The sequence below is a fragment of the Colossoma macropomum genome, unplaced genomic scaffold (assembly GCF_904425465.1).
Source record: "Colossoma macropomum unplaced genomic scaffold, Colossoma_macropomum, whole genome shotgun sequence".
Taxonomy (NCBI): domain Eukaryota; kingdom Metazoa; phylum Chordata; class Actinopteri; order Characiformes; family Serrasalmidae; genus Colossoma; species Colossoma macropomum.
In genome coordinates this window covers 2,773,590-2,800,252 of record NW_023494784.1, presented here as the reverse complement: position 1 = coordinate 2,800,252, position 26,663 = coordinate 2,773,590, and the positions used below count along the sequence as shown (strand labels likewise).

General features: G+C 39.7%; 1 protein-coding gene across 1 annotated transcript; it reads left to right on the top strand.

Moving 5' to 3' along the window:
• Positions 1-1,435: 1,435 nt before the first annotated feature.
• asmt (acetylserotonin O-methyltransferase) lies at positions 1,436-24,958 on the top strand. The gene is made up of 8 exons (XM_036573058.1): positions 1,436-1,507; positions 5,494-5,671; positions 6,108-6,237; positions 7,894-7,962; positions 13,220-13,338; positions 20,998-21,132; positions 22,531-22,653; positions 24,672-24,958. The coding sequence occupies exons 1-8, from the start codon at positions 1,436-1,438 to the stop codon at positions 24,881-24,883; spliced, it is 1,038 nt and encodes a 345-aa protein (XP_036428951.1). The 3' UTR covers positions 24,884-24,958.
• Positions 24,959-26,663: the final 1,705 nt, after the last annotated feature.

Sequence of the window (26,663 nt, the reverse complement as noted above, 5' to 3'; positions counted from 1 at the left end):
CCGTCGTTCAGTTACATTCCTAAAGAAATAATAATAATAATAATAATATAATAAAACTTATAATACTGAACTTTATTTACATTCAAGGAATACCTTTACAAACTCACAAATAAAAACAATAACCGCTGACTGGTGAGTGTCAGTGTGTGTTGCTCCTGTACGAGTGGATCAGACACAGCAGTGCTGCTGGAGTGTTTAAACACTGTGTCCACTCACTGTCCACTCTATTAGACACTCCTACCTTGTCAGTCCACCTTGTAGATGTAAAGTCAGAGACGATAGCTCATCTGCTGCTGCACAGTTTGTGTTGGTCATCCTCTAGACCAGAGGTCACTAATAGGCGGACCGCTGTCTGAGTCCGGACCCAGACGCTGTCCTATGCGGACCTGGGCCTATAACCAATTAACTATGAAGAATTCTTTAATTGCGACGGGGTGGTCCTATTTTAATCAGCATAACATTTCTAGTCATAACGGTACGGCTTTAGCGGCCGGAGACTCACAGACCAATCACATGTGCTGTAAATATCACACGTGACGCTATTCAGCCAATCAGATCTGTGCGTTACGATGAGCACTGAGACTCTAGTGAGTGACGCAAACATAGGGGAGGGACGAGGCGAGACACAGCAGTCGGGAGAAGAAAGTGAGAGGGAAGTTATTTCACATGTCGTGCTCTAAAAAGAGAAAACTGACCATAAATGTTGTTGAAATATGACTAAACTGTACTTTATTTGGTTTGACATTCAGTTGTTGACTGTATAAGATGTTGATATACCTACTAGGCTACTTCAGTAAACAGTATATGGCACTGAGTCATGATGCAAGTTAGACATTATGATGTTCTGGACCTTTGCTTGAGGAAACTTTTTCTTACTGGACCTTACTGAATTTTAATTAAAGACCTCTGCTCTAGACCTTCATCAGTGGTCACAGGACGCTGCCCATGAGACTCTGTTGGCTGGATATTTTTGGTTGGTGGACTGTTCTCAGTCCAGCAGTGACACTGAGTTGTTTAAAAACTCCAGCAGCACTACTGTGTCTGATCCACTCGTACCAGCGCAACACACACTAACACACCACCACCACGTCAGTGTTACTGCAGTGCTGAGAATGATCCACCACCCAAATAGTACCTGCTCTGTGAGGGTCCATGGGGGTCCTGACCACTGAAGAACAGGGTAACAAAGTATGCATAGAAACAGATGTGTATATATATATATATATATATATATATATAAAGCTGAGATCACAATACTGCTGTTTGGTCCGTATCGTCCAGCTGTAGCTCATTACTCTGCTCAGTCAGCCATTCAGTCTGGCCCAGTAATCCATCTAATCTGATTATGTCCACTGTTGATCAGCTCCCCCACAAAATGTCCAGTCTCGCTCGGGCACCCTCTCACACCAGGCTGAAGTGACCGACTCAGTTGGATATGGCTGTAGTGAAAGAGAATATGTACCCTAAGAAAATTCTGCAGTACATGGAGGGTTACCTGGTGTCGAAGGTAATTTTGTTTTGTGTTTTTTTATTGCACTTTTTATTCATTAGAAACGAGCACCTGTAACTAAAGTCATTTTTCTGTAAACATCAGAGTTTAGTCTGATCCTCACACCCTGTCCTTAAGAACTCATAACTTGTATGAAACTACTTTTTTACAGATTAAACCTCCTTAATAAGTATTAAATTGTCTTAATAATGAATGAATCAATCAGTCATTACTATTCATTTTCTAGTTTCCAATATTTTGTTTAGAAAACATCATGTTAAGCAAATTATATATTATTGAATAATATGGGGTTGCTGTGGTGACATACTTTAAATTAAAAGGCCCACTTATGATGTTTAATAGTCATAATTCATTTAAACGTGGCCAATTTACAACTTCTCTTTACTACTTAGAATTGAACAGGCTGTTTTTCTTACTGTGCCTTTAAGACTGATATATGTAAATGAGCTGATACACTATATGGACAAAAGTATTGGGACACACCTCTTAATCATTGAATTCAGGTGTTTCATTCAGTCTCATTGCCACAGGTGTATAAAATCAAGCACCCAGCCATGCAGCCTGCCTTTACACACATTAGTGAAAGGATGGTTCTAAAGAGCTCACTGAGTTCCAGCGTGGTGCTGTAACAGGCTGTCACTGTTACAAGTCAGTTCCCGACATTTCTTCCCTCCTAGATGTTCCACGATCAACTGTGAGTGGTATTATTGAAAAGTGGAAGTGTTTAGGAACCACAGCAACTCAGCCACGAAGTGTCAGTAGTGCATAAAAGTCTCCAACGCTCTGCTGAGTATTCGTATTATTTATTTTTTAAATTTAACGGGTTAGGATTTGGGACAGCCACCTTCCAATAGAAAGTTCCCTATAAATGATTATTTTGTTCAATATTAAGCTTATTACTGTCTCAAAAAACCTAATGCCTTAGGTTTAAATAGATCATAACATGATTCTGAATGTCGCTATGGCATAATTATCTTAATTTTATTAAAACAAATGAATGAACATTTCATTTTTCACTACCAGAACAATCACACTATCAAAACTTTACCACGTTTCAGTAGTGACTGTTTCGGTAGTGACAATTTTAGCTCATTTTGAGCAGAACTCAAAACCGCGGCCAGTACATGACCTGCAAACACAGCTTTGAACAGCTGTACAAACATTAAATCATCATATTTTTCATTAAAATGCAAAAAAGTAATTAACTGCAGAAAATATGTTTTTTGGTATTGACAGTTCTTAATGTTCCACACTGATTTTCAGACTTTTGCACACATTTACTTCAAAACAATGGGATCTAACTGCTCACCATGTGGCCATGAGGGACAGGGATGCAGCCTCACTTTCTGCTCTAAAATGTAGGGGTGTGGCCAAAATAAGGCTCCACCCATTTACAAACTTTGTGTTTCAGTACTGATATGAAAATGTGGGACAGTATTTATTGAAAAAAATGTTTAATGTAAAAATTATGCTTATGATAAATGCAAATCTTTCAAAAGAAATAAAAAGCATCTCTAAAGACAAACAGCGAAAAATGCATTTGTATTTTCACAAAATTTTAGAGGTTAGGATTTGGGACAGCCACCTTCCAATAGAAGGTTTCCTATAAATGATTATTTTGCATGATATTTAGCTTATTGCTGTCTCAAAGAACCTAATGCCTTTGGTTTAAATAGATCATAATATATCAGAGTCGCTGCTCTCCAGTTTCAGTCTCCATTTCCCAAACGCTTTAGCCGAGCGCGCTAACGTTACTCCTCCTAATAAACAGACACACGTTCAGCTCCGTCTCCTCGTTATTCACCACCATCACTGTAATGTTTCATCATCAACATTAACACACGAAGGTAATCAGAGGGGACGGTGGAGATCGAGTCTGCAGCGTCTGGGGCTTTTAAAGTCAAAGCACCTTGTTTAATGTAGATATATGTAGCGTCGTTATGCTGGTTATAGTGAACTGGGCTGCCTGACACTGCATAAAACAATAGAAACAGACGGTTAAACTGAAGTTAAGACTCTGGGGTTTATCTTACAGTTAAGAAAATATTTAGGATATTTTGGCAGCTTAGGATGTTTCTGTAAAACTGTTTTCTAATCTGGAAATAAGATTATAGACTGAAGAACTGTTATTCTGTAATGGCTTCTGTCCTAACTTCAGTCTTAACTGAAGTTGGCATGAAAACAAAGTAGATATGATATGATCAGAGCTGGTTTATGAGGAGCCTGGCCACTTCCTATTTCCCCCGTTATATCAAAAACAGGACTGCTAAGCAGTGAGTCCTCAATGAATGGGAGTGAATGGAGCTCAACAGCTAAAAACTAAGAGTTAAAATAGTTTCTAATCACTGAACCAGAACTTTCCTTTAATTTTAGAGAGTAGAGGAATGAATTTCACTAAAAAAGCAAAGAAAACTCACCTGTATGTTTCCTTTTTTCTATAGTAAGTGGGTTTTGGGCAGCAGAAGGCGGGCATAACTGCTACTGAGTCCTGATTGGTTGGCGAGCGGAGCAGCTCATTGGCTGTTCGCGCTCACTGACGTCATGAACGTACATGAGGCGCCGTTTTAAACTCCTATAACTCGAGTTTAAAAGCTCTTAAAAATATAACAGCGGTGTTAAAATGTTTTATGCTGTTCAGTGTTCAGGAAATAATTGTATTCTTTTACATTAAAAATGTTTCAGCATTTATAAACTATGATTTTGCTCAAATGCTCCATATCAACCCATTCATTTTGGACTCACTCTGGAGCGCCCTCTAGTGTTTAAGAAACCCTGAAGACATTACAGAGTGGTAGTTCTCCTCTCTACAAGTTCTCTGATGTGATCTCAGACTAAAGAATTATCTGTAATGCGGCCCCTGATGACCAGCCGGTACTGATAGTCAATTATTGTTTGCTGAAGTTTTCATACTAACATTTTACATCCCGCTATATTCATATACAAATGAAAGACAGATTCAGCTCTGAAATGGCATTTTATTATTGAGTCAACAAGAATTTACAAACAATGGGAAATCTTCGTTGATTACAGCAGATGACTAACGTTACGATCTTGCGACCGGCTAAGTCACCAAAGCGGTTTTGCCCCCTGGCTGAACACCCGAGCAGGAAACCTGTCCATATGAGTTCTAAACCACACCCAGCTGTTTACATTCACTGTCAAAACCAATTGTATTACTTTAACCTCTTATTCTCCAGGGTATATTTTGGTTTGTCCATCTGAATTTTCATGACCAAATCGTAAGGCAAATTATTCAGTAACTGCATGAAATAAATGTAGATTTTTAATTTTATGTATTTATTTATTTTTTGTAAAAGCTCCCCTCAGATTAACAGAACATGTGTTTTATGATACACATATTGCTATATGCTTACAATTTACTGCTGAAAGCCAAAAATCTTAGACGCTCTTTGTATTATTTTATAAAACTAGTTTTTACAGAGCAGATCACTGAAGAGACGCCATCTGTTTATAGTTTATAGCCCAGATTTGTGGAAAAATGGGTCGACTTTCAGTAGGAAAAAAAAATTGTGAGTTCAGCTTCTTTTATTATAAAGGTTTAAAATGACATCACCCATCTATCTGACTGGAGAGAAGACAGTTACAGCTCTCATACGACCCCCACCTTTAGAATGTAGCTTATGAAATATGAAAGTTATGGAGAATCTGACGAAGTGCGTTTTGGAACCACCGGTGGTCTCAAGGAGTTGAAGAGGTTAAATTTATTTCTTGAATACTACACTGGTAAACGTTTATTCCGCTGCATATTTTCACCATTAAAGCAAAATTTGAAACATTTGACATCATGTTAAAAGGGGCTTTAAGGCTAACTGGTATACATAAGCTCCCATTATTGTTAGCTACATTAGCTACATTGGCTCCAGTGCTAAAACCAAAGAAGCGCTACGCTAACTCTATTTGGACTGAACAGTGCTAAACTTTTATCTCATATTCAGCGTATCTGACCCCTGACCTCTGTGCAGACGCTGTTTGCTGCGTGTGAGTTGGGGGTGTTTGACCTGCTGCAGGACTCACAGCGCCCCCTGGCCACGGCACAGGTTGCGCAGGCTTTGGACAGCAGTGAGGACGGAATGGACAGACTGCTATCGGCCTGCGCGGGGCTGGAGCTGCTGACCACACAGCACACCACGGATGGACAAGGTGTGATAGCCACGTTCACCCCAGTAATGCTGTGCTGTAATGTGCTGTGTGATGTACAGTAAAACTGAAATCTCCACCCATATTAAGCCCTTCTTCCAGTCATAAAACTGGAAATGTGGCTGGTGTAGTGTAGTGGGAAACACCTCTGCCCTCTATGCTGTAGACTGGGGTTCAATCCCCCTACACTGTACCATTAAGAGTCCTTGGGCAAGACTCCTACAGTTGCCTACCTACCTGCGTAAAAGGTGTAAAAAAAATAAAGTTTAAAAATTGGTTCTTTAATTTTTTTTTCTAGATATGCATTATCTATCTATCTATCTATCTATCTATCTATCTATCTATCTATCTATCTGTTTATGGTTATTTAATTTGACATATTTATTGAGAAATGTACACATACTGAGAGCTGGCGGTTTTTGTGTGTATGTGTACACAGTCCTATACAGTAACACAGAGATGTCCAGCATGTTTCTGACCAAGTCCAGTCCGCGGTCTCTGTACCACTCCATCGACTACAACTCCAACACCATGTACCTGTGCTGGCATTACCTCACAAACGCAGTCCGGTGAGCAATACTGCCTGAAACTCTAACACCAAAAATACCCGCTTCCCAGTATCTCCCCCAGTGTCTTCCCCAAACCCTACAACCCTACAATTACACCCCCTATCTGACCCCAAACCCAGACCAAAATCCCCCCAATATCTCGCACAGCATATTCCCCAAAAATCTCCCCAATATCTCTCTCAACTCCCCCAAGATCTCGCCCCAGACCTCCCCATAACCTCCCTTAGAATCTCACAAACACCCCGAAATCTCAAGCATCTACACTAAAAATTCCCCCAATATCTCCTCCATGACTCTTTCCCCAAAATCTCACTTAGTATCTCCCCAACCCCCCCAAAAATCTCTCCCCAAAATCTCCCGCCAGTATCTACCCCCCTAAATTCTCCCCATTATCTTCCCCAGCATTTTCCTCCAAAATCCCCCCAATATCTCTCCCAACTCCCAAAAGATCTCACCCAAACCTCCCTAAAATCTTCCTTAGTGTCTCACCAACTCCCCCAAAATCTTTCCCCAGTATCCATCCAAAATGTCCTGTATCTCCCCCCAAAATTTCCTGCTTGTATCTCCCCCCAAAATCCCCCCAGCTCCCAGTATCTTCTTCCGAAAAATCTGCCTTCATAAATTTCCCCAAAATCTTTTCCCCAAAATACCCCTAATATACCCCCAATTTCATCCCTGAAGAATTCTCCCTAAAATTCCCCACAAATTCTACCCCAAACACACAGAGCTTTTGGCATTAAAGAGCAATAAATGTAATTTTATGTATTCATATGTTGTGTTGATTAAGCATCGGCATGTTGGCCACTAGGTGTCGCACTTATCAAGGGCACCACTCTGCAGTGCAGCTGAGAGAAAGACGTTTAATACAGTACAGCCAGTACTTGAAAGTGGACTCACCTGTGATCTTAACAGAAACTGTTTATCAGAATAGTGTGTTGTGCTTTAACTCAACTGGAAACATAAAGAAAGGACTTTACCTTTACTGGAACAATAGTTTATAATAAAAACAGTCACTGGAAAGCCCTGCAGTGATATACGTTAAAAATTAATTTAGGAATATTTATTTCTAAGGGCTACAATAGACTACATATATTATGTATAATGGAATATACATGTAAATTTACAGAGTCTTACAGCTCACATTATATTAATGAAATGGTTAAAAAAACATTAAAAAAAAATCGAAATAGAAAAAAATGGAATGGAATTTTTGGATGGCCTTAAACAAAAACCAGAATTGATAAATTTGTATTATTAGCTATTATTATCATAAAACAATGTCTCATTAATGAGGCAGGATATTCATAAACATTTCTTGAATAATAAGTGTCTGTGAGGGAGCTTTTAGAGGTGGACGTCTGGTTCCTATCACCACCACTGTGAACGATTCTGACTCGGTAAGTTTCTCTAGAATGGAGCGTTTCACACCAAACCACTCTGAACGACTCTGTTTATGTCTTAACCATTTAATTATACAGAAAAAACACTTCAACTGGGAAAAGTCTCTCCCAGAGGCTTTCTTTCACAACCTAAATAGCCCAGCAACATACAGCTCTATTGACTGAATCTCAAGAAGTTCATGTACACATTGATGTATTTGAGAGAAACTTCATTTCGACCTTCTCTGGAACTCAAACATTGTTTCTCTGTCTTCAGAGAGGGAAAGAACCAGTATGAGAGGGCATTTGGAGTGAATTCCAAGGACCTGTTTGAAGCCGTGTACAGGTGGGTTCTCCATCTCTAAAGAAAAGCAAATGTGTGCCTCTAAAGTGATCAAATGTACACAGTTTCTTCCCCAGTGCCAAATGCTGTCAATCAGAAAAAGGCATGTTTGGTGTCTGAAGTTTGCTACATTGGACACGTAATGAAAGCTTATACCCCACAAATTAGCATCATGAAAACTGTCTATAAAATATATGCTGTCATCTATAAACTAGACAAAAATGCCAACATTCAGGCTTCAGTCCTACTGAAAAACAGCTCATACCAGCATACATTCTATGCTGGTCTGGTGCTGGTTTAGCCGGTCACCGATCATGGACATACTGGATGACCAGTATACCAGCTCCAAAACCTGACATATACTGATTTTGCCTATCGCTGCTGTCGGAAGAAAACCTTGTAAAAACCTCCATTTAGTCATTTTTCAGTTTTTGACAGGATTTGAAAATGTGTGCTGTCCTTTATATTGTTTGTAAATTTCATGATGAATGGAGTAAAAGAAACGTCCAAAAATGACTTGGAAAAAAGTCTGGTTCCATTGACTTACATTAAAAGTAGAGTGTGTTTTTTTCTTCTCCTGTAAAGTTACCATTTTGGGGATATGATTTGTTTTCTTCCAACAACAGCAAAACAGTCAGCATGTTAACGTCCATTGCTGCTGACCAGCACACCAGCATCCAGAGCACAACATATCTCTGTTATCAGAAGAAAACTTCATACCTCCAAAATGGTAACTTTACAGGAGAAGGAAAAAACATACTGTACTTTCAATGTTAGTCAATGGAACCAGACGTTTTTCCAAGTCATTTTGGGCCATTTCTTTTAGTCCATTCGTCATGAAATTTACACACAATGTAAAGAACAACAGGCATTTTCAAATTATGTCAAAAACTGAAAAACGTCAAAAATGGAGATACAAGGTTTTCTTCTGACAACAGTGATATGCTGGTGACCAGCAATGCAGGTCTATGCTGGTTTTTCTAGCAGGGAAAGTGGCTACTGCTAGTGTTTTAGTTAATGTGTAGAAAACCACAAAATCAAGAGATTACTGGACAACTCAACACAGTTTGAAGCAGGATTTAGGCATGTATGATAACTGTTGGGGTATTAGCTAACATTACTTGTTAGCTACATTAGCCTTGTAGCTCCAGTGCTAAAACTAAAGAAGCAAAGAGTTTGAGTCCAGTTTGAGATGATTTCCCTTGTAGAAACCATAAAAAGTGTCTGTTGGTTCCTGGTGGAGTCCAGTAGTCACTAATGGTGTTCTGCGTTTGTCCTGGTGGGTTGATATCACAGTGTGAAGGACACTAATGGTTTAACGGGTGTTTTGGGACTGATTCCAGATGCACTGATGGTCCTAATGGGATCTAAAGGTGTCCTACAGGAACCAAGTGGTCTCTGATTGGTGGTCACTTCAGCCAGTTCCTATTACAAAGCAAAACCATCAGGTTTTAATCATCCCTGCTGAAAAAGGACCATTGGTAACCATTAGGATTAAAACCTAATGGCAATTGGCTTAACAGTTTCCAGCAGAGACCTCTGGTTTCCTGTAGAACACCTTTGGATCTCATTAGAAAACCATCAAATGCATTTAGAATCAGCCATTGGTCACCTGTTAAACTATTGGGACCCTTTATATTGACTGTGTTTACATGCAAAGACTTCTGCCAATCCGATTGAACACATTCCAACTATAGATTCAGACTGAGGTGTTTATTTTCACTCTACTCAACAATCTGATAGAAAATCTTCATTTACATGCTCACTACAAGTGATCAGATCCAAAATTACACGCATGCGTAGAGAACCGCCTAGTGTAGACGTTACCATGACAACCAGCATCACGCGAGTCCAGTCAGAGTGAGATGAGCAGCAGTGAGCAGCGCTTGTGTTTTTAATTACTTTAAAATGATGTCAGACTCAGGAAAACGTCCTTCACATGTCCTTATTAAAGAAGGCCGAGAGGAAGACGTCGTGTTCTGAGACACATAAGCTGGACGTCCGTCCCACCGCCGTCTTTTAAAGATCAGAGCATAAACTTCGTCTCCTCTGCAGACCAGTTTCTGCTCCGCCATGTTGAACGGTATAAACTTTTACTATGACGCAACGAACATGATCAGAACGGACTTAAACTTTCCGATAGGGAATGTAATCAGATACAGGCGTTTACACGGATATTATTCTTCTATTTAACAGATTATTTACAGGATTACCCACCTCGATCAGTCAGACAGAAACTGTATTCTGAATGGCCTCAATCAGACTAGACTATTCCGATTGAAGTGTTCACATGGACATAATCTATTCCAATTGAGCTATTAGTCAGATTATTAATGGATTATTAGGCTGCATGTAAACATGGCTATTGTGATATCAACCTATTAAAAAAGCCTAAACACATTACAAAGCAATTAAAAAGCAAGAAGCACCTAATGGGTTCTGTGGGTTTTTCAGCAGGGATAGTGGTTCGAGTGGTCTTTATTTCACTAATTGCACTAATCGTTGGTCTATAAGCTTCAATTAGCTGTCAGCTACAAGCCGTACTGGTACAGGTGGCAGCTGTGAGGTGAAACACTGGGTTCCTATGTTTTGGTGTGAATTGACTGAACACTCCAGAGGTTCTGCTGAGAGATGCTCTGAGAGGAAGGCCTCAGGGACCCGTCACGCTGGCTTTAGCAGAGCAGGCTGGTCTCAGAGTTGTGCTAAAACACCCCTCCACACAGCCTGCTAGAGAAAACAGCATAAACCAGCATATCACCGCTGTCGGAAGAAAACCGTGCATATCCATTTTTGTCATTTTTTTAGTTTCTGACATAATTTGAAAATACCTGTTGCTATTTATTGCCCTGCGATGGACTGGTGACCTGTCCAGGGTGTATCCTGCCTTCCGCCCAATGACAGCTGGGATAGGCTCCAGCACCCCACCGTGACCCAGAAGGATAAGCGGTTTAGATGATGTATGCATGTATGTATGTTGCTATTTATATTGTGTATAAATTTCATGAAAAATGGACCAAAAGAAATGACCCAAAAACTCTGGTTCCATTGACTTACATTAAAAGTAAAGTAGGTTTTGTCCTTCTCCTGTAAAGTGGTCATTTCGGAGATATGAGGTTTTCTTCTGACAATAGCAATGTGTTGCGTTTTGGATGCTGGTATGCAGATCCATCAGCATGACCATGGGTGGCCAGCTAAACCAGCACCAGACCAGCAAAAACCAGCTTAGACCAGCATGTAATTCATGCTGGTCTGAGCTGTTTTTTTATGAGGTTGTACACATACACTGCAAAAAAATGGCATCTTGGCAGGAGAAACTGTCTTAAATGTAGTCGATATATCTAATATTCCTCATGTTGATATTATTGTCAGCTTATAATTAGATGATCTTATTATATTCATTCAACCATCTAAAAGCCAAAGAAAAACATGAGAACACGGGAATGTGAAATCGTGAATGAGGCCAATGACAAATAAGGTTTTCAAAATGAAAATCTTATTAAAAAGGACATGATGTGTGTGTTTATTTCTGCAAATATATTTGCATTTATATTTCTGTACATTTTCTATCTTAAATATAGCAAGTGTATCAAATCTTTAATTGCCTGTTTCAGCTATTAATCTGTGCTGGTCTGGTTGCTCCATCTGACTGACTGGTTGAGCCACCTGACTTTTCAGACTAATTTCAAATTAAACAGGCAACTACTTAGACGTCCGTAGAAACCTTTGTCCTTGAGCGTGACTTTATGCTAACATTTTTGCAAATAGATCAACATTATTATAATAATTCCACATTTTAATGGTTCTCCTGAGGTCAGACCACCTGACATGGTAAAGTGAACCATTCTAACCACAAAAAAAAACAAAACAAAACAAAAAAAAAACACACACTTTTACTAAATTTGTAAAAGGGCTACTGACCTTGGCATTTCACCATGAAGGTCACTTGGGGTCTTCTTAATGATGCAATGTGCCGGCCTCTCTTTCATAAAAGCATGTCAAAATAAAATACCTTTGTTTTTAGTTGTGCCACCTGACATTTGAAACAGTACAAAGGTTCAGTAAGTTGCATACTTTTAAAGTTGCCTTATTTGCAACATTTTTTATTTTAAAGTTTTTAAGTATAACATCATGCTAAACTGTTTACATTTAGGATTTTATATAAATATATTACCTTTAAAAATGTAAATTTGTGACTAATCTAAAAAATTAATAATTATTAATTTATTAATAATAAAAAAAAATAAAAATGAATAACTATTCACAACACATATGTTTGGCTGGGTGCACCACCTGATATTTTTAGACTTTTGAAGGCAAAAAGAAACTAAAATGACAGATGCACTGAAAATAGTTCCACATAGAAGAGATATTGTTGAATAATAAATAAAAATAATAGACTTGGACACAAAAAATGCACATCATGTCAATACTGCATAATATTATATTATATGTTAAAACACTAATTTTAGGCTGGAATGGCTAAGATTTGTCTATTGGTGCATGTGCATCTGCCATGTCTTAACAAGAAGAAAAACAAATGATCATGTCAAGTGGATGTGTTACACCAGGACCAAAGAAAGCATTAAAGAGTGAATCTGTGTGGAGAGAACATGTACTGAATTTGCAGTTTCCTGGCAGATTTATATTCTGAATTAACATACTGTGCTTTGGAACTCCAAGAGAAACAGCCCAGCATGCCTAACCGTGTCTTCTGCTTTCATGAGTGGATGTATCCGAGGAGTTTTGTGTCTCTTGGGAGAAGAACAGAATCTGGTAAGTTACAAAACACTTCTGAAAACATCCCACGGCCAGCGACTTTCACTGAGCTGTCTGGTGTTGTATTCGTAAAAGCCAACCGACTCTCCAAGGTTAACACTGAGGAGCCGCTGACTAATGACTGGCTGCTGTATCCCAGGCCGCCCTGGGGGTCATCTCCGACATGAAAGGCTTGACGTTTGGGTCCTTGAGCTGTGTCAGGCTCTGCTTGGCTCCAGGACAGCTGAGAGAGGAGGCCGTGTCTTCAGCCTTCAGCCACGCTCCGCCTGTTTTTGTCTTGCCGAGCTGACAGGGCATGGTTGGTGGCCCAGGGAACCCAAAGCCTGAAAACAACCCAAAGCTTGATAACAAACTTCACAAAACCAGCCCTAAGAAACAAGCTGTCCGTGCTAGTTACGTTTAGGTTCTGCTCCTGCGTCCCCGGCCGAACCACCGTTATTCCTCCTTCTTTAGCCATATTATGATGTGAGCTTTCGGGTTGCAGGTCCGACGAGGAAATGGTGAAGTTCATGCGGCTGATGAACTCCATCTGGAACATCTGCGGCAGGGATGTGGTCACGGCCTTCGACCTTTCTCCATTCAAGAGCATTTATGATCTCGGAGGTGAGCCTTGTTTTCTTTGACTGATTCTGACCTGGTTTCAGGTGTGAAGAACAAAGCATTTTGAGAAAAAATAGCATAAATTAACTTTAAGAATTTAAAAGGTTTCAAATAGCTGGCATTCAGTGTGAAAGGGCCCAGACTTCAGTGTGATTATATTGCATGGTTTCACAGCTTGACTCAGCAAGATGGGAGATGAAGTTCCAATATGAGTTCTGCTTCCTGCAACTCCATAGCTGTGTGAGCATAACCGAAGCCTAATGGATGGACACCAGATTATAGTGCTGTTCTTTGCTGTTCTTCAGACACTCGACCTGCGTCCCAATTGTGTACTACACACTAATACTGTACAGTATATACTATGTACTAATTTTAATAGTATGAGCTCGACAGGTTAGTACACAAAATATTAACATACTACACCATTCTTACTAACAGGAAGTGACGAACTGTTGCTATGACAACGTACATCATAGCAAGCTAGACTCTGAAGGCTAGCTAACAAATTAACGTGCGTTCACAAACAAATTTCTTACAGAAATGCTAACAAATGGAAACATTAGTAAGTATAACATGTTTGTTTTTTTACAGAATATTTTACAAATTTGGGATGAACTCACATTTATACACCGTTTCTGTTGCTGCTACCACCGCAGCTGCTCTTGCCAGACGCGAGAAGCTCCTCCTTTTTCGTTTCCCGTTGGATTGTGGAACAATAGTGTCCGTCATTACTATACTCAAAAATCGACTCGTTCTAAGTCTGCAAAACTCATGGCATAGTCGGTAGGACCAATCACAGTCAGGGGCAGGTCTCATAATAAACAATGCAGTAATTAGGACCAATCGCAGTCAGGGGGAGGTCTCAGAACACATGACCTGGTGATTAGGACCAATCGCAGTCAGGGGAGGTCTCAGAACAGATGACCTGGTGATTAGGACCAATCGCAGTCAGGGGAGGTCTCAGAACAGATGACCTGGTGATTAGGACCAATCGCAGTCAGGGGAGGTCTCAGAACAGATGACCTGGTGATTAGGACCAATCAGAGGCAGGATGAGGTTTCAGAACACATGACCTAGTGATTAGGACCAATCGCAGTCAGGGGGAGGTCTCAGAACAAATGACTTGGTTATTAGGACCATTCACAGTCAAGGGGAGTTCTCAGAACACATGGCATAGTCAGTAGGACCAATCACAGTTAGGGGGAGGTCTCAGAATAAACAACGCAGTAATTAGGACCAATCGCAGTCAGGGGGAGGTCTCAGAACACATGACCTGGTAATTAGGTCAGGGGGAGGTCTCAGAACACATGACCTGGTGATTAGGACCAATCGCAGTCAGGGGGAGGTCTCAGAACACATGACCTGGTGATTAGGACCAATCACAGTCAGGGGGAGGTACAAGAGAGGAACTTATAATAAAGCCAACCCCAAATGTATATATTAACCTATGTTACTGTAAGTAGGTCAATTTTTTCTTACACAGTTCTGATTTGCAGACACCGTTAAGATACAAGACTATTTGATTAGGACAACCAGGCTGGGTCACCAAGCGTCCATCCGGGCCCCCCGCTGGCTTTCCCAGCATGCATTGCTGTTGGCAAGATGCTTTTTTACAGGGAGAGAAACAGAGCAGAACGCTTTGATTGATCTCATTACCGAGAGGTTGTGGGTTCAAGTTCCTATTTAACTGAACAAGAGCAGATGAGGAACCGGAGGCTGTAAAACCCAACAGTGAGTGGTGTTATGGTCACATGACGCGGTTCTCACTCTGACCCTTTCTGAAATGCCCTTGAGAGGGACGGCAGAGGAGCGGGCTTACTGGTGAAAGGAATGCTTTGACATAAAAACACATGGACCAACACATATATACCCAGGAAGTAAACACAATAACGGTCCGCTCTTTTTAGCTGGAAGTGTGAGAGTCTAGCGACACGAGGAAGGTGATGAACACGACTACCAGCTCAGTGATGGAGCAGGTTTTGTGGTTCTGAGTGTATTTAAGTGGGAGATTACACTCTCAGAAATAAAGGTACTAAACTGTCGCTGGGGCGGGACCCTCAAGGCTCCATCTCAGTATCTTTAGTCAGGGAACATAACTGAACCATAATCCACTGAAATGATATGTTCTAAGCTGTACTGACTCCACACACCCCGTCTCGTCTCCAGGACTTTTATTTTACTGTTCTGTTTAAAACATTCGGTTATGAAAAGGTACAAATACGAACTTTTCACCTGGAAAAACTTATTTAAGGATCACAATCAGACCTTAAAACCACTGTTGGAGCTCTGAGGAACATTTACATTGAGTGTGGTTAGCTGCACTTAATAATCCGATAACTTCAGAAAATCAAAAACAACAGAACAAATTGAAAGAAATTGAGTCAGTAATCCAATCAACACGTTTATATGCACTTGAGTAATCAGATAATGGGGAAATTCCAGGTCTACATGAGTGTTTTGCTGCGTCTCGCGGCGACGCTGCTCGCTTATTTCCGGTACCGCCGTCTGTTTTCGCACATGCTCAGACTGAGAAATCCGAAAGAAATCAGAGTAAGAGTTTACATACACTGAGAAATCTGATTACTGAACTAAAATCCATCTCTCTATCGGAATGATACAGTGCACTCAATAATCTGATCATAATCCAATTTCTGCAGTTATCCAATTATTCAAATGGTCATGTAAACACCATACTCCGATCTAGAAATCTGATTAAGAAATCCGATAAAGAGGCTGGATTTAGCTCAGTAATCAGATTTCTCAGTGCATGTAAACTCTTATTCTGATTTCTTTCAGATTTTTCAGTCTGCGCATGCGCGAGATCAGACGGTGGATTTTGCGAGACGCAGCAAAACACTGTTGCACTGAAACCAAACACGAAATAAAGGATTTAAATATTCTTTCATCTTCTAAATGATGTTTGTTCATATTTTCAGGTAAAGTGACTCGATGTGGTCCTACAAATGAAAACAGAAAAATGTTCTTGTCCAAGTTGCACCTGATGTCATTATAAAAGATGTTGCCAGTGGCTGGGATGATTTCACAGAACAGGTAATGATCATGGTGAAGGTGAAGGAGCCTCCTAAAGTTCTCAGGGACACTATTAAGCAACACTCAAATGGAAAAACTTACACAGCCCTATCTGAAAGCAGCAAGAACGGTTCTAAGGGAGTTTCTCCTTGTGAGTCTTGGTTCCTCTCAGTGGTTCTTCCTCACACTCTCAGTTAAGTTCTCCTTTGAGTCTTGGTTCCTCTCAGTGGTTCTTCCTCATGTTCCAAGGGAGTTTCTCCTTTTGAGTCTTGGTTCCTTTCAGTGGTTCTTCCTCAAGCTCTCAGTTAAGTTCTCCTTTGAGTCTTGGTTCCTCTCAGTGGTTCCTCCTCATGTTCTTCCTCATTAAGGGAGTTGCCCTCACATTCCTGTTCAAGCTGTAAAAAGCGCCATGCAAATAAAACTGAAGTGAATCTGAGTCCAGTGGTTTCATGTCAGTTGATTGCTGATGTTGAAGGTACAGCAGAAGGTATGAAATAAAAAAGGCCACTAGATGGAGCTGCGGCGCTAAAGAGAGCCTGTTCTTGTAGATGACAATCACATACAGGCGCGCACACACATAGTTGTGACCACCCTGCTGAGACAGACCCCTGACTGGCACTGCCAGCTCACATCTAATGATGGGGAAGCTCTCCCCCACATTCTCTGCCAGAGCACATGCCAAACCATTGTCCCTCACTGAAGTCCTGCTCCAAACAGCAGGCAGGCCTTAGACTGTGGGTATATTTAGATATATACTGTATATATACTGTCCAAAAATCAGAGACCACCCTTCAGTTATTTTATTTCCATTCAAAGCAGCCATTAAAGTAGAAGTTATTCATTTTTCAGCGTCAGGAAAAAAAGCAGAAAATGACACAGAAGCCGAGAGTTCAGAGTGCGACTCTTCACCTTTTATTCCAGCTTCCATTCTCTTCAGGAGACTCACTTTCAGCTCCTCAAAGAATCTGCAGACACACCTCCAAAGTTCAGTCTTAGAAGCTGGTTGATCATTTTCTGAAGTAATCAAACACATTCAGTGGTGTTGAGGTCTGGACTCTGGGGTGGTCAGTCCATCGTTCAGCTTCTTTGTTTGATGTGTCCGTCTCCTTTTCTCAGTGAGGTTCTTCTTGACAGCTACACATCCTTTCAGACCCACAGCGCTGAGTCGTCTTCTCACAGTGGAAGGATGGACAGAAACACCTGTGGATGTTTTCAGATCTGAAGCAGCTTGATTTTCTCCTCTCTCTCAGAGATGAAAGCTTTCAGTGCTGTTTATCTGATGGGGGCAGTTTTGGTGTCGACCAGGTCTTCCAGGTGGTTGTTAGGAGCCACATTATATATAATGTATATATATAGTAATGACTCTTTATATGTATCTTTTTAATTTATCTGGACTTGGTTTGAGTGAACATTCGATTTGTCACTATTACAACAATCATAACTCTACCCAAACTTTACCAAATGTTTCAGTAGTGACTGTTTTGGTGACAATTTTAGCTCATTTTGAGCATAAATTTAAAAACGCAGCCAGCTGTACACACAAAAAGTACTGGACAGCAGAAAATCTGTGTCTCGGTAGTGACAATTCTTAATGTTCCACACTGATTTTCAGACTTTAGGACACATTTACTTCAAAACAATGGGATCTAACTGCTCACCATGTGGCCGTGAGGGACAGGGACGCAGCCACACTTCCTGCTCTAAAATGCAGGGGCGTGGCTAAAATAAGGCTATGGCCATGGACTTAAACTTTGTGTTTTGATAGTGACATGCAAACATGTCATTAAAAAATGTTTTTTATTAAAAAATTAGGCTCATGATGAATTTAAAAAAATCAACTACATCCTAAAAATTACCACAAACATAAAAAATAAAAATTAAAAAAATGAAATTTTCACAAGTTGAAATTTAGTGGTTGGGGTTTAAGACAGTCACCTCTCAATAAAAAACCCTATAAATGATGATTTTGTATATATTTAGCTCAATACTATCTCAATGAATGCCTTGGAATTAAATAACAATCTTTGTAAATAATTTTTTTAACTGTGGGACATATTTTTACATAATATATAAAGACCAACACCAGTCTAGAATGTGTGAAAGAGTTCGTACTGGAGGTCCAGATAAGCGCAGAGGGGATTTGTTCATGCTGTTTTCTGATTGGTCCATTGGGAGACGTCGGACGTCGTAAGAAACGTCACAGGAGATCAGAAGCGACAGCAGTCGGTGCGTGCCGGTGCGTAAGGACAGCTGAGGTGATGTTCTCTTCTATTATTGAAGGCAGAAAGTCGCTGTCTCTTTGGATTGTCTTTGACGCTGGGCGTGTAGAGCGCGTGGGCTACGACCCTCCGGCCGTCACGCAGTGTGGGCAGAGGAGCCGGTCGGAGGGATCCAGTCTGAAACACCTGTGAAGGGGGCGGCACAGTTCAGCCACTTCTAATTCAAATCTGAGAGAAAATTCCCCTTCATGATAATCAGAGGTGGATAGAGGAACATAAACTCCATTAAAAGTGTTTGGCAATAAAATATTAAACACAATGAACTCAAAATAAGAATAAACCACAAAAGTTGATGTGTATTTGCTCTAAATTAACCCAGAACTATGACAATTCTTTTTGTTTTGTTTTGTTTTGTTTTATTTTAGTCATTTTTAGTCATATTGTGCCTGAAAAACAGTCAAAGCAGTAACTTTAAAAAAACTATTATAATGATAAACAACAGTTTGAAGCTTGTTTTTCAGTTTATACTGTAAAAATACATTATTCTGGCCTTTTTTGTCAGTGTTGTTACAGTGTTGTCATCAGTGGTGTTACAGTGTTGTTGTCAGTGGTGTTACAGTGTTGTTGTCAGTGGTGTTACAGTGTTGTCATCAGTGGTGTTACAGTGTTGTTGTCAGTGGTGTTACAGTGTTGTCATCAGTGGTGTTACAGTGTTGTCATCAGTGGTGTTACAGTGTTGTCATCAGTGGTGTTACAGTGTTGTCATCAGTGGTGTTACAGTGTTGTCATCGGTGGTGTTACAGTGTTGTTTTCAGTGGTGTTACAGTGTTGTTTTCAGTGGTGTTACAGTGTTGTCATCAGTGGTGTTACAGTGTTGTCATCAGTGGTGTTACAGTATTGTCATCAGTAGTGTTACAGTGTTGTCATCAGTTGTGTTACAGTGTTGTCGTCAGTGGTGTTACAGTGTTGTCATCAGTGGTGTTACAGTATTGTCATCAGTAGTGTTACAGTGCTGTCATCAGTTGTGTTACAGTGTTGTTGTTAGTGGTGTTTTGGTGTTTTCGTCAGTGGTGTTACAGTGTTGTTGTTAGTGGTGTTTTGGTGTTTTCGTCAGTGGTGTTACAGTGTTGTTGTTAGTGGTGTTTTGGTGTTTTCGTCAGTGGTGTTACAGTAAAATAAAATGTAATTTAAAAGGGCTTTGTAAATTATTTCTTGTACAGATATCTCCAAGAATGAAAGGCTAACTATTACAGAAATCTCTGTTTGTATTTCACGGCATTTGACTGGGGGTGTTCAAACTTTTGCATACAATCATAGCCAAAGAACCACCAATCAAACTACCAGTCATTTCCATAACAATAATCAAAGATCTGATTCAAAGAAGTCACTGCCATTTATTTTTCCAACGGCAGAAAAACTATAAATAAGAAGATCTGAGCTTCAGGATTAAACAAACCAACACAAACACATCAGCCATTGCCCTCAGTAACACACCAATTATGGGGCTGGATCGTGTCCAGTGTTTACACTTTTCATATTTTGACTATATGAGTACATCACAGTTAATTGCATGATTTTGTGTAGCTGGTCATGATTAATCGCATTTGTCATATTTGCCCAAACTTGACCCCAAAGAAAGATCTCCTAATTTAAAAGCAGTGTGTTTTGTTACGGCTCTGCATGGACAAAATAAGCTGTATCAGCTTTCAGTAATTCAGTAACACTGAACGTAGAACCTTAGCGTGAAAGGCTAAGTACACCTATCTTGTATTCACAGTCACTCACAGAACACTCACTGACCATCTTATCAGCTCCACTGACCATATAGTTGCACTTTGTAGTTCTACAGTTACAGACTGTAGTCCATCTGTTTCTCTGATACTTTGTTAGCCCCCTTTTACCCTGTTCTTCAGTGGTCAGGACCCCCATGGACCCTCACAGAGCAGGTACTATTTGGATGGTGGATCATTCACAGCACTGCAGTAACACTGACTTGATGGTGGTGGTGTTAGTGTGTGTTGTGCTGGTACGAGTGGATCAGACACAGCAGTCCTGCTGGAGTTCTTAAATACCTCAGTGTCACTGCTGGACTGAGAATAGTCCACCGACCAAAAATATCCAGCCAACAGCGTCCTGTGGGCAGCGTCCTGTGACCACTGATGAAGGACTAGAGGATGACCAACACAAACTGTGCAGCAGCAGATGAGCTATCGTCTCTGACTTTACATCTACAAGGTGGACTGGCAAGGTAGGAGTGTCTAATAGAGTGGGCAGTGAGTGGACACAGTGTTTAAATGTAAAGGTGAGGAACTGAGGATCGTTGCTCTGATGCTGATGCTAATTTTGAGCGCTGCTCAGAAAACACTGCCCTGATTTCAGTCTGTTCTCAGTGCTGTTGGTGTCTTTTTCTCAGGCTGTAGTGGAGCGCTGGCGAGGCAGTGTGTGCAGATCTACCCCGACTGCACCGTCACCATCTTCGACCTCCCGAAGGTCGTGCACATGAGCCGAGAGCACTTCCTCTCAGACGACCGGATCAGTTTCCATGAAGGTAGGAGCGCCACCAAGGGGTCAGGAGGAGTAATAGTGCTAGCAGAGAGAAACTTATGCCAGTGTTAACCAGCTGGTGATAAAGTCGACAGCTTTAATGAAATAAGTAGAGAAATTGTGTGGAATAACATTTTTGTGTTTGAAAGGAAGAGGAGATATTTTATTATGATGTGAATTTGAGGAAATTTCATTGTTGTGTGTTCACTGAAAAAAATAGTATCTTGTAAAGTGAAATTTTAGTCAAAATGTGTAATATTTCTTATTTTGAGATGGTTGTGTACTTATTATAAGATTATTTAGCTTATTTCTAGATTTTTCACCAGTTTTAAGTAATTTAATTAAGTAAAATTATCTCATTGTGCTGGTTTCAAGCTCATTTCTTACAACAAGCAAAATCATCTGCCAATATAGTGAGATAATTTTACTTAATTAAACCAGTTAAAACAAGTAAAAAATGTTTGGAAATAAGTTAAATAATCTTAAATTAAGATAATTAAAATTAAGCTTACAACAATCTCAACAGGAGAAATATTGGATTTATCGGCTAGATTTAAGATCATTTTACTTGATAAGATACTGTTTTTCGCAGTGTACAGTCTTGTTTTGCCAAAAGAAAAGACAACTTTTATAGTTTTGCTCTGTTTTTGTCATTTTTGATGCTGAAATAAACAGAAAAAAGTCAGGAGTGAAGAGCCAAAAGTTACCAAATTTACCAAAAGTTTGGAATCACATTATTTTTTTCTGTTATTGTATTTACTATGAACATATAATGTACATATAAATCTTATAAACTCGAAATCAAAAGGTATTTTTTAGATGTTTTATTTAATATTTCAGGAATTTAGATTTAGAGGCATTATATTAGAAATTAATTCTGGATGTTAATTTTATTTAAAACCTTTATTAATATTTTTCATGTTCTACAGCTTTTCTGGTCATTTTTGAATCATCAGCTCTGTTTATCTAACATTTCTTCATTTTATTTACACTTTTATATGAATTATTTGAAACCTGTGAAGCTGCACAGAACAAACACACTCAATTTATTTTATTCATGTATCTGAAAACAACGTTGGTTTTATATTTTTGAAAACGTTGATTCCAAACTTTTGAACAGTGTATTTGTAATTATTTACGCAGCTATAGCTGTATAATATTTTCATTTGTTCAGTAATACAGTAATAACTGACCTCTGTGCTGGTCATCTCATTAGACGTTGAATAACTGAGCGACTAATAAGAATAAAGAGTAATGTGTTGATGTGAGGGTCTGAGGCAGACTTCCATTTCTAACTGACAGGCTTTCTGTGTGTGTGTGTGTGTGTGTTTGTGTGTGTGTGTGTGTGTGTGTGTGTGTGTGTGTGTGTGTGTGTGTGTGTGTGTGTGTGTGTGTCCTGCAGGAGATTTCTTTAAGGACAGTCTGCCAGAAGCTGACCTCTACATCCTAGCAAGGATCCTGCATGACTGGACAGACGAGAGGAATGTAGAGCTGCTCACCAAAATTCACCAATCCTGCAACCCAGGTACACAAACACACACACACACACACACACACAAACACACACACACAAACACACACACACACACACACAATGTTGTTTCTGTGAACTGTGGGGCCATTACATAGACCTCCATTCATTTCCTGGAGACTTGTCCAAACATTAACCCTCTGGCGTCCACAAACTCGCCCATGCATCCAATCCTCTGTCTCTATATCTGTGTCTGTATCTTTGTGATGATCCAGCACAGAAATCCAGTTCAAACACTTCCTGAATCTGTAGAGTCGCCCTTTCCATTCCATCTTATCACGAGATCATATGAGACTCACATCCGGAGTTATGAGCCTATGAAAAGGGGCTGAGACACACGTCATCTGCCTCTCACCGTGTGGAACTGGTGGATTCGTGTGTCCCTCTACATTCTGTATCATACATGATTCTGTAGTGGAAATCACTGCATGGGCTCAGAAACACTTCTGAAAACCACTGTCTGTGAAAACAGTTCATCACTGAGTCTACAAATGCAAGTTAAAACTGTAAAATACAAAGAAGAAACCAGATATAAACAGGATTCAGAAATGCTGCCACCTTCTCTGGGCCTGAGCTCATTTAAAATGGACTGAGGTGAAGTAGAAAAGTGTCCTGTGGTCCAACAAATCAACATTTGAAATTCTTTTTGGAAATCATGGACACTGTGTCCTCCGGGCTAAAGACCACTCAGCTTGTTATCAGTGCACAGTTCAAAAGCCAGTATTCATGATGGTATAGGGGGGCATTAGTGCACATGGCATGGGTGACATGGACTGCTGTGAAGACACCATTAATGCTGAATGTTATATACATGTTTTGGCAACATATGCTGCCATCCAGACAACGTCTTTTTCAGGGAGGGCCTTGATTATTTCAGCAAGACAATATCAAACCACATTCTGCATGTATTACAGCAGCATTGCTCCATATTAAAAGAGTCCAGGTGCTAAACTGACCTGCCTGCAGTCCAGAACTGTCACCACTGATAACATTTGGTGTTTTATGAAATGGAAAATATGAAAAATGAGACGCTGAACTGTTGATCAGCTGAAATCCTGTATCAAACAAGAACAGGAAAACATTTCACTTTCTAATCTACAGCAGTGTCTTCTCAGTTCCCAAACGCTTACAGAGTGTTGTTAAAGTAGAGGTGATGAAACACAGTGGTAAACAGGCCCCCGTCCCAACTTTTTTGGAACGTGTTGTTGGCATCAAATTCAAAACAGGCATATATTTTCAAAAAACAACAAAATTTCTCAGTTTCAACATTTGATATGTTCATTTGCATATCAATGCATTATAATTTCATTTACATTCTGCACAGCGTCCCAACTTTTTTGGAAATGGGCTTTCTTGTCATTTTTTTGGTTAAAACTAAGTAAAATATTTAAAAATAAGCTTTATATTAAATTGATGTATGTAGTGTTCATATGAGATCAGATCAGATTTGATCATAGCCAAGATTTGATGTTGCTACAGGTTTTATTGGTAATATTTGAGATGGACTTTGTGTGGCTGAAAAATGTCTGTAATACTAAAGAAGATATCAAATGTTATGAACCCGAATGGCTCATGAAGTGACTCCGAAAGGGGATTAAAATGCTTCTGTGTTAACTCCTTAAATGGACAGGGTCCAAAGTTTTATTACACACTTCTATAACCTAAGAACAGCTCAGCCAGTTTGCACTAAAGTCCCTGTAGATACTGAATAATAAGCCTTAGAATGCAGTAAGCCAGAGGTTTTAAGGGGTTAAACATTTCTATTTAATGACGTTCATGACTGGCAACAAAAAGTGCATCTAGAGAAGCAAAGAGTAGCAGCAGTGAGCAAATAGGACACACGGTGAGGGTGTGAAATAAAAACTGTGTTTTCTTCTTAACAGTATGTAATAGTGATACTGTAGTAATAATAAGCTATACTGTCAAAAAAACAATAAACAAAACACGGACCCCCTCCCAAACCCCTTGATCGGCCTCCTGACTCTTCAGCTCTGCTCCCTGTGTGTGTGTAGGTGGAGGTGTTTTGCTGGTTGAAGCTCTCCTCTCTGAAGATAACAGTGGACCCCTGACCACTCAGCTCTACTCCCTCAACATGCTGGTGCAGACTGAGGGCCGCGAGCGGAAAGGTTCCGAATACGCCGCCCTGCTGACCAAAGCCGGATTTACCACAGTCCATGTCCACAAAACCGGAAAAATCTACGACTCCATACTCGCGCTGAAGTAGAGCAGATCTCATCAATTACAGTGACCAGAAACGGTCACCTCTGACCTTGTGACTTCCGTTACAGAGGAGTACAGAAAAAAGTCAAATAAAAAAGGAAAATTAAACGCATTGTTATGAAGTGTTCTGTGCTTCTTCTAGTTTAAACCCCTAAACTCTAAGGGTCTGAATGTGGGTCCACATTTCAGCTCCTCACAAGTACAGAACGTACACATCAGTTTCATACTAACAACTCAATGATTTATAGTAAATTATGAATATTTCATAGTAGATAATGAGCAATGCATAGTAGATACTAAATAATTCACAGTAGATACTGAATAATTGATAGTGCATACTGAATAATTCATAGTGGATACTGAATAATTCATAGTAGTAACTAAATAATTCACAGTGGATACTGAATAATCTGCCCTGCGATGGACTGGCGACCTGTCCAGGGTGTATCCTGCCTTCCGCCCAATGACAGCTGGGATTGGCTCCAGCACCCCACCGCGACCCAGAGGGATAAGCGGTTTAGATGATGTATATGTATATGTATATACTGAATAGTTCACAGTGGATGCTTAATAATTTGTAGTAGATACTGAATAATTCACAGTGGATACTGAATAATTTATAGTAGATACTGAATAATTTATAGTGGATACTGAGTAATTCATAATAGGTATTGAATAATTCATAATAGTCATTAATTACAGTAGGTATTTAGTAATTTATAGTAATTAATAAATAATACATAGTAGTTACTAAATAATTCATAGTAGATACTTAATAATTCATAGTGGATAATTTATAGTAATTACTAAATAATTCATAGAAGATACAGAATAATTTGCAGTAGTTATTCATTCGTAGTTATTACTAATTCGTAGCAGTCACTAAGTAATTCATAGTAGATATTGATAAATCCATCAAAGGTACAGAATAATTCATAGTAGTTACTGGGCAATATATAACTGTGTAATTAGCCTAGAATTCAAAGGGTTAATTAAACCTTTTCTCATTTTCATTTCCATTCTCTTTTCATTCTGTACCAATTACAATACTAACATTGAGTTTATTATCATTATTATTATTATATTTAGTAATTTTACTCATACAACATCGTTCGTCAGGTGCCAGGTTGTTTATCTAAAATGCACAGAAAGTTGTTTTGTGATTGTATTTGATCTCTGTTAATCCATCTGAATGCGCTTTTGAATTAATGAATGTTTAGCGGTGTTTATTCAGTGATGATCTCTGCCGTTGGTCATTTTAATTAGCAGAGCGCTCGCCTGCCCGGAGCGTCTCTGCTCTTACGCTGCTGTCCAGATCCGTCACTAAAGAAACGGACCCTCGGTCTACAGGGACAGCCATAATAATGATGCGGAGCCGGGGAGGTAGAAAAGCCATTTCTATGCTAATCATCTGGCCTCCAATTAGCCGCTACATGCTTAATTCCCCCATTCATTACAAAAAAAAGTTACATAAGAGAACCAAGACCTTCAAAAGGCTTCATTTAATGAAGTCGATCCATTTCTCTTCAGTCTGTGGCGCTGGATAAAAGCCTGTAGGTTCTGTTAATGATCCTAATTTGAAAAGACTCCGCCACACTCCTCATGACCCTGAGGATGACCAGTCCGGCTGTTCGGTGAGAAACTTATATGTTATTCTGCTTAAAGGGTCCAAATTCCACATTTTTCTTGTATTTTTTTTTCTCTGAAATCTAATTATAATGATTGAGTTGGTTCATGTATGAAAAACAGTTCTAATTCATTTTTTACTCAGCCAACCTCCCTTT